Source organism: Lagopus leucura, unplaced genomic scaffold (assembly GCF_019238085.1).
Source record: "Lagopus leucura isolate 7727_CA_CO unplaced genomic scaffold, USGS_WTPT01 Super-Scaffold_100157, whole genome shotgun sequence".
NCBI classification, from domain to species: domain Eukaryota; kingdom Metazoa; phylum Chordata; class Aves; order Galliformes; family Phasianidae; genus Lagopus; species Lagopus leucura.
In genome coordinates, this window is record NW_024962334.1 from 10,117,106 (window position 1) to 10,126,489 (window position 9,384).

Consider the following 9,384-nt stretch of genomic DNA (forward strand, 5'->3'; position numbering starts at 1 on the left):
TTGTTCTTGATAGCTTTGACTCAAACACTGGGCAAAAGCCATTTAGTCTGCTGTGATTTTGTTGACTGTGTTTGTAAGTTTAACTACTGATACAAGTGAGAAGAATTTTTCTTAAAAATATATATATATATATACATTTCAACTCTCAGAAACAAAGTGCTATTCTGTGTACTGCTGAACTATTAAGGTTTTGCTACAGATAGTTACCAAACAGTGCAACACTCCGCTAACACCAACCACAACCACAGGTCTTCACACTCTAACACACCAATGCAGTTCTGAAAGTTTGGGAATACCACATTCTAGACAGAACAGTTTCACATCTGCTTCCTCCCAATTTGAATACTCTTGATTATAGGTTTACTTTCAGTGTCTGAAAAAGTACCATTGAGAACAGCTCTGCACTACTGCACTACGTTACAGTAAAGTCACCCATATTTCCAGTAAACATTTCTATTTCTATTCCATTTCATTCCTGTTGTTTTAGAAAAATGAAAATACATGCAGCCAGTAAAGAACTGTTATCAACTGGTATAAGTGAGCATTAAAAATAAGAACTGGGGTTATTCAAATTCAACATTAGAACCTGGAAACTATTCTTCCCTATCACTCACAATTTTACCTTTGCTTTTCCACATCTGACCAATGTTCCCATGAAAGCAATGTTGCTCCTTGAAGTGAGGTCTCCATTGGTAGCTGCTGGCTGAGGAGCTGTAGATTTAGCGCAGGGAGCCGTCTCACCTGTGAGGCTGGATTCATCGATAGAAAGATCCACAGCCTTTGGAAACAAAATATACAGACTGCTAAGAGCCATGGCAATCAACTTTTGTAAGTAGCTAACAATGGTAATAAAAACTTCCCAACTCTGACCATTAAAAATATATCCAATTTATTCACATGGAAAAAAAAATGATATGTCAATATCCACTCTATTTTACAGCCAACAAAAGCCAGCACAGCAACAAGCATTCCTACAGAAAGTTGCAGTGATGCTCTCACTTTGCAAAGTCAAAGTTTACTTCCCATTTTATGTTCTGGATTTTTTCTATAACACAGTCAAGAGCTTGTAACAGATGCATTCCGTTGGCAAACAAAATAATTAACTGGGAGTGCAAATGCCTAGACATATTATATCCCTCTCAATTCTTCCTCTGTCCAGTTCCTCTTAGCGTGGCCAATTAGGAACACAACAACAAAAAATATACCTTATAAAGGTCGGTTTTTTTGTCCACAAAGTCCCTACAGGGAAAATGCTACTCAGGCAAGAGTCACAATAAACTGGAGAAATGTTAAAAATGTCCTTCCTTCAGGTTTCCTACTTTTGTTGGAATTTTGGCAGCAAGTGTGAGAAGGAAAAGAAAAAAAGGAGTTATTCCATTAAAATTGCGCAGCTGTCTGATAGGAATAAAACAAGTTTTCTATACATAGAATATAAAATGAAAAATACCTTATAAAAATAACAATTTAAATGCTCTTTCCCAGTTGACATCAATTCTAAAATCATCTACTGATTTTAAAGAGTATTGAATAGAGCCAAAGCTTAAATCATAGAATTCTATTGACACATTCCAAGTAACATAATTTTGTGTTAAGAAGTATAAAACTCTTATTTGTGACTAGATTTTAATACAATCTTCTTGAGAAAAGCAGTGCTTGATAAAATTAAGTTACCAAACCTCTTTGAAAGGATATCCCTTGCAAAGAGTAAACAAGAATCAGTCACACCACACTTGGTACCACCACACGTAACACATCATTCTGAGCTTAAAGAGAATTTTTGGTTTGCTTTTTTCTGAGGGGAAGGGGCTTTGTTTTGAGTTAACTTGGAAGCTCTCCAGTTCTAGCTGGACAACAAAATGCTGCTAGAGCCAAAATAATTTGGTCAATGTAAAGAAGAGAATTGTACTTTTATTGAAGCACTTTATGAAGAGTCAAATTCCCCTAATCCCTCCTATTCTCTCAAGTAGTTACAAGGACAGTACCCTTTCTTTAAAAGATGGATGCTGAATTGATAAAGGAAAGTGGCACTTGTCAAAAACTGCAGTGAATATTTCAATCAAAGTCATAAAGAACAATTAGAAGCAGTCTAATTAGTAATTAGTCTATAGTAATGCTTTATTTGCACTGTATTCCTCAGGCTGCAAGATTAAACAAGATGAAGTTAGCACACTGCTACCATTCAGATTTATCCATGAGCTCAGAATTATTTGTCATCTCCACCAAATTTAATTTTGTTCAAAGCCAAAGATGTTACAGTCACATTAGCTCTTGTTAGAAAACTTGATGGATGTCTCATTAGTCTGCAGAAAACTTAGGCCACAAGTGGTCTTCAAACACCATTTTGAAAAATAAGATAGCCCCACAAGAATAGATTTTCTTTGTGAAATAAACAGCACCTAAATAGCACTTCTACAAATTTCTAGGACAGTATCCATGAGATCATGCTGCAGTGATCGCATTCTTTATCTGAAAAGACAACTTTCCTTTAGTCACCCATCCCCTAGCAATGCCTTCTGAGACAAGATGATTCTTCCAAAACAGGCAACATTAAGGAATAGCTAATTTCATTCATCACCATATTTGGGGGAAAAAAGGAAAAAAAGGAAAAGGAAAAAAGCTTTAGCAAAAGAAAATGTAAAAAGTCTCAATCATCGACCCATGGAAGACACCACAATTTGTTCTACAGTCATTAAATTCAGCTCAGGTTATGAGTCGTTATTTTGAAGACTTCATTCCTGTACCTTTACAGTTTTACTTGCCATTGTTTACTTTACTGATGTGATACCAGCTTCCAACACAAGGACAATCAAAACGTTAGGTTTCATCCAAGCACTTACATCTGTGAGGCAATTTCTCTAGGATATTTTTGTGGAAGAACTTAACATCCCATTAACACAGTAAAACAGTAATCCTGCAATAACTCTAGTACACTAAACAGTAAAACTACATTCTTACTTTCTTTGTCCAAATACCTTATTTTCATGTAATAACTTCTGGCTTGCAGGTCCTTAAATAAGAAATGTAGAAAGCAGAACTTACCATGACAGTAAGATTGTGAAGATGTTTTTTACAATTTTATAAAAATAGGTGCACATGACAGTACTTCCTTATACAAAAAAAAATATATATATATATATATATATATATACATATAATAATACATCTTCCAGTTAATCCTTATTTGGATTGCTTTCTGCCCAACTCCAGCCACTAAATATTCAGAAAGGGGTCTTAAATGGTAAGCAAGTGATTTGCTAGGTCATATTCATCAGAAATGCCAAAGTATTTTATTTTATGATTATATATACTATTTGTACTTCCTTGTATCAAGGACTTGAAACTGATCTAGGCTCTAAAATAAAGTAATGCTCACATTCTACTGACTATCCATCTTTTTTCAGCAATGAAGAGGAGCTCTGCAACTGAAGGGAAAGAAGAAACTAGGCCACATACAAGAGAGACTGGCAGGATGTTATATTTTTGCTGAGTAACCTGCCTAGGCTTTTTCTCCATCTACAGACAGGTTAGGCATAGGAGTGATCAGGAAATAGGCACAAGGCTAAAGGTGGGTGAAATCTCATTTACTGATTAAACTGTGCACAATGAATGGAGCAAAAAAAAAAGACATAACAGCATAAATTAAGGTCTTACCAAGTTGGGTAAATAGTACAGGCTCGATCTGTGCTACCGTGGCCAAAAGTTTTTTGTCATTTTCTAGTAGTTTGGTGCACATCTATCTTGATTTGGGCTAATCCCTTTTTCTACGAACAGCACCCAAGCCAAAGATCTCTTAGAGAAAGCACAAAGTATGTTCAAACACATCACCTTCACTTTTAGTGCTATAAACAGAGCACTGAAACTAGCACAGTGCGTAGTGAACACCAGAATTATATCCTAAAGACCAATGCAAATAAAGACCAAAAAAATCAGTAGCTAACAGCTGCCAAAATATCTTATAATTCAGACTGAAAACACCTCTTTGGCTTTCTTAGTTGAATGCTTTTTCTGAATGCTAAAGTTTTCAAGAATGGGTTACATAAATGAAGTCAGAAAATCCTATTTTCTACAACCAAAAAGAATATATACTACCAATGCGCAACGACATTTGCGAGCTTAATTATTTCACAATTCAACTAGCTGTGAATTCCAAACAAAAATACTTACTGCAGCTCAGTATTCAGCGCATATCTTCTCTTACTCTGTCTCACAAAAAGAAATGCTATTAAATATGAATGCAGTACTACATACCTCAAACAAACGTAGATCGGCCGGGACTCTGTCTCCAACAGACAGGCAGACTGTGTCACCTGGGACTAAGTCTCTCGCAAGCGTGTGCTCCACTCTACCTTCTCGCACACTGTAGGTGTAAATACAAGGTCAAAGCGCATAACAACATCTCCTCTGGCATTTTGTCTGGGCAAATCAAAGTGCTGACCATGCACTGCAGTGCACTAGTTTCAGCAAAATACAATTTCAACTTTGCTGTTCATTTCTTCAGAAGGTTTCTATCACTTAACATCATCTGAAGCATCCAATGGACAAAAACGCAGAGTATTAGTTTAGAACCATACAGCAATCTTTAAAACGAGTCAAAGCAAATTATGTTCTTTAAAATCATAATGGCTTGCTAGAAAGGTGTTTCAAGTAGAGCATTTTTATTCTACTTGTTTCATGTTCAACTTAACATGACTTAATTTGAGAGAGAGGATGTAATGATTCCATACCAATGGCATTCTGGAGGCACAAGTTTACTAAGCTCTTCAAGAGATTTTTCTGATCGGTACTCCTGCAGAGGCAAAATAGACATTTCATCAGATGTGAACATACCTCATTTTAAAAGTTGTACTAGGACAATTTTACAAAGACTTAGTTAAGATATGCCCTCCAGCAGGTCCTTGTTAGATAGATTTTTAAAAGCAAATATGGTCCAAATGTTAATCCTTCACAGATTGAAGGATTTGCCTACATGCAATTTTTCTGAAAGACTAGAAGAGGTCCTTTGCATTCTCCTTGAATACTTTCAGGGCTTTGTAATATTTAATGGTAATGCTTCTAAACTCAGGGATCAGATGCACAATCAAGTTCTACAGTTTAGTAAAGGGGTACCAAAAATATTGTGTTCACGTTCTTAACCCCTGGAGAACTAAGGCAATACAACTCACCTCTAACTCAATTCACAGATTAGAAAATAAACAGTGATACAAAGCACAAACAGAAGGCAATTTTGCCTTAGGCACACACTAAGTAAAGCTGTGTATTTAAAGAATGAAACCAACTTTTTTTTTATTATTTAGGAAACAATTTAAAAGAGTTGGGGGATAAAATTCCATACATAATTGCAGCCAGAGTGATACATTCAAAATACATTTTCTATGAAATTTAATATTTTAAAGTACTTCAACATTGTTTAATCTGAATGTTTCCTTACACACATTCTTTTGTTGCTGATTACATTACCCATATAGATGCATAAAATGTTAAAGTGGAACAAATCAAGCACTTCAGAGAAGGCAAAAGACTCGGATGAAAGCACAGAGCTCTTTAATCAAGCACTGTGCAGCTGCACATTGCATCAGGACAGCCACTTATTAAATATAATAGCATACATAAAAGCAATAATCTCATTTGTACAACAGATGTCCTACCTGAACAAAGGCAACTGTAACAACAATCAGTATTGCCTGTAAGAAAACAAAAGTAGATAAGAGAATTCCAAACGGCAATGAAAGTAAGTGATATTTGCTTCTGCCCAGCCATAGTTATTACTACACATTAGCAATATGGTTTGGAAACAGAGTCTCATGCTCAAAATGACTGGCTAACCTTCAGGCCTGCTAAAAAAAAGCAACACTATTGTCTATTCATGTCTATTCAGTGGCATTCATGTGCCTTGGTAAGCTGATATTACTAAAAATAACACTGATAACTAGATGGTGATTTTGAAGTAAAACTTCCAGTGCTTGGAAAGTAAACTGTTCTGTGTTTCTAAAAGGTGAGCAAGAGGTAGCAGTGGAGGGAGTTCCCTAACACAAATAGTAAAAAACATCTGACTGAAGCATTCACTGCCATGTTAATTGTCATAAAGCATCAGATCGGGTTTAAATCAAGTAACTAGATAACACACTAAGAATAAGCTGAAGACTAGAATTAAAGTAGTGAACTGAAGAACTGGTATGGAGCCATAACATATCTCAATTATGAAAACAAGTAGAAGAAACTTGGCAACTCTGCCCAAGACTACAGGAGTAAGACAACACACTGATTACACCCTGAACAGCCAAGATCCCAACAAGGAGGCAAAGCAATTTCCCTGTAGGAATAATCCAAGCAGAGTAGAAAGGCATCAGTAGTAAGCCTTCCCCCATATCACACACAGCTCTGGTCACAGCACTTCAACATAAACATCACGGGGCCTGTACGCATGCAGGGTGAAAATGAGTCAGTGAATGAGGTCTATTAGATAATGAGAAAGATCAATTTTGTTTAAAGTATGACCTCCTCCCTCAATACAGTTTCTAATTGAGCTTTGTTATACTAATTGAATTTGTTACTCAAATTGAGTTGTTACAGTCCTTTCTTTTTGGCTGGCCTGTACCTTTGAAGATACAATCATATCTTAAAAGTACACCCTTTGTAATTCCAAAAAACTAAATATGACCATTTTGAAAGAGAAAGACTCTTCTAGAACTCTTAACTAAATCAAAGATAAACCCAGCAACTCTCTCTGCCTTAGCAATGGAATACTAGTAAATAACTATATATACATATATATATACACACAAAAATATTTTCCCTCTTTCCATTGAATATTGCTACCTGAGTTACACATGCTTCTTTTGGAGGCAATATCACCTTCTACAGTTCATGCTACCTGCCACAGTTTGGCTCCCATCAACATCTCACAGTTTGTGTCTATGTGCATCAAGATGCCAGTATCCTCCAAAAGTAAAAACAGATAAATCACCTTAATTAATTACAGTCAAATCCTTCCCCATATTAGCATTCATGTGATGTTCAAAGTAAAAGTGGTCACCCATTCTGAAGCATTTTTTCAGAAGATAAGATTCGAGCTCCTTACCACAGTGATACTGACAGCATCATCAAACTGATGCATTAAAACACTGATGACCGCAGATGCCAGGAGAAGCATAATAAGGGGATTTTTAAACTGAAACAAAACAGAAGAGTAATTCAGCAACACTCCCCACAGAAAGACTATTTCATCTACACCTTAAAACACATCTAAAAAGAATCGACTCTGTACAGTTCAGATTTTATTTAAGGGTTGGTTGTTTCCAATATCAAAGGCGTTGAACAGGCCATATTCAATGGCAGCAGAAAAACAGTTCTTGATCCACATTTTCAAAGTCAAAATATCTCCTTATTTGTTTATACTGCATTTAAACACGTACAAAAAAGCCTGAAACGTATTCAAAGCATTCTTGAGGTAACAACAGGCAGATCTCATTCCCAGCAATGTATTATTACCAAGGCAATTTCGGAATTCCCAATTCATGACTTCTTGCTTTCCAAGATACAAACTTTCATTTTAGATCACATGCTTCCTTCAGATTTCTAAGGTTAAATTAATAAAGGATCTTGTGTCTACATGATAGCTCGTTCCTAACACTGTCAAACAAGAGAACTCTTACAAAAGAAGTGAATCTTCAGTAGAAGCTGAGGACATTCAAGAGCACATATGACAAGAACATCCAAAGCAAATACATATCTTAAATGCTACCTAAAACAGGCTTTGGTAGTATGCTTTAAAAGCATTCTGATGCATCTAATTGAAGCTATGGGTGGACAAATGAAGCATTAGTGCCAGAGGACAGCCAGTATGTAAAGATGCTCCCACTCCTATCACTAATCCCATAATTAATTATCTATTACTTGAAGGTCTCCTTTAGAACTTAAATGTATTGCTGCTTAGACAAGTTGTAGGAAACATCAACCAAAGTGTTTAACGTAAATTCCTTCGAAATCTCTTGTTTGAGAAACTGCTTTAAATAACTTTGCCATGATAAGGGAAGCAAAATATTGGCGAAGTAGTGGCACTTTCACACCATTCAGAGATGCTGGACGGGCTCATATTTATAGTAAATCAATAGGCTGACTCCATCCACACCTCCAGTTCATAGGCAATGTTTTTGCCTTTTCAAATTACCTTTGCCTATCTAGTTATTCACACTTCATATTCCATTTAAGCATTTACCAGTCATATGCATTTGCGCTCATTTCAGTGCAATTCATGCTCAAGCCATTGCCTACAAAGAACTTCTACTTCTCCAGCCTTTAAGCTAGTTACTATAAATAAGTTACAGCTAACCAAAGTTTATTCACAGGGTTGGGGCTGCCGGCCTTGAGCACCTGCAGTATCCCAGGCAGCCAAAAGGGGCACGGCTCCACCGGAGGAGGAAGTTGGCAGCCTTCTGCAAGATGCAAACACTTATTCATGAACAAGCCATGTAATCTAAACACTCATTTCTACACACAAATAAAAGCTTTTTCAATAGGTAAATTAGATGCAAACTATGGAAGACAGTTTCTCACCTAACTTCACTTTACCCACTTTTATCAGAATGTATTCACGTACATGAAAGCTACAGAATAAAGCATAAAATTACTGACCAAATATTAAAATAAGAAAGCAGAAAAGACAAAAATCTCAACCTGGGAAATATATTTTTTCCAGAGAGGTTCATCTTCACTAATATCAAATTCATTCCATCCATGGAAGGCCCGTCTGTGACACACTTCACAGTTTTTCAAGCCATTCTGAAGATTAGCCTATTAAAATACACAAAGAGTAACACAGTCAGCAATTACACTATAAAGACAGACTTCAAAATAAATCTCAACACTTAAATAATGCGCCTCAGATTGTAAAAGTTTGGCCACCAGGTTTAGCCATCAGGAAGACGAATCTGGTGCTGCTGTTTGTATGCCGATAAAAGCTAACTACTGTTTTAAAATAATATTTGACAGAAAATATTCAACACAAAATTCACCAAACTAAAGCAGCATCTGCAGTTGTACATCTCTAAATGACTGCTGATCTTCCCTGCAGAAAACTCATCAGCGATCCAAACTGCAGGCACAGCTCAGACTCTTGAGAATTATGTCAGGAATTTGGCTGCTCGGCCAAATGACAGCAATAGCTTCAAAGTCTTGGGTTGTCTGTGGGCAATAGCTATTATGGTGTACTCCTCAAGCAGTCAAGCATACAGAAGATGAAGAAAGATCATCTATCAAGAAAATTAACCCAAATTCAATGGTTCATAAATCTGTCAATGGGCAGCTTTTTCAACCCCATTCCTTCTCTCAAAATGGAAGCTGCCAGATTATATTAAGGGCATTGAGAATTTCATAAAGAACCAGAAG

At 36.3% G+C, this 9,384-nt stretch overlaps 1 protein-coding gene across 1 annotated transcript in view; it reads right to left on the reverse strand.

The window, feature by feature from the left end:
- The window catches only part of ATP2C1 (ATPase secretory pathway Ca2+ transporting 1), a 62,724-nt gene that overhangs the window by 19,661 nt on the left and 33,679 nt on the right, over positions 1 to 9,384 (reverse strand). The window contains exons 3-8 of the mRNA XM_042888509.1: positions 8,674 to 8,790; positions 7,079 to 7,168; positions 5,646 to 5,681; positions 4,725 to 4,786; positions 4,249 to 4,357; positions 623 to 778 (exon numbers count right to left, since the gene is read on the reverse strand). Coding sequence (XP_042744443.1) covers positions 623 to 778; positions 4,249 to 4,357; positions 4,725 to 4,786; positions 5,646 to 5,681; positions 7,079 to 7,168; positions 8,674 to 8,790 — 570 coding nt within the window. The remainder of the gene's footprint in view (positions 1 to 622; positions 779 to 4,248; positions 4,358 to 4,724; positions 4,787 to 5,645; positions 5,682 to 7,078; positions 7,169 to 8,673; positions 8,791 to 9,384) is intronic.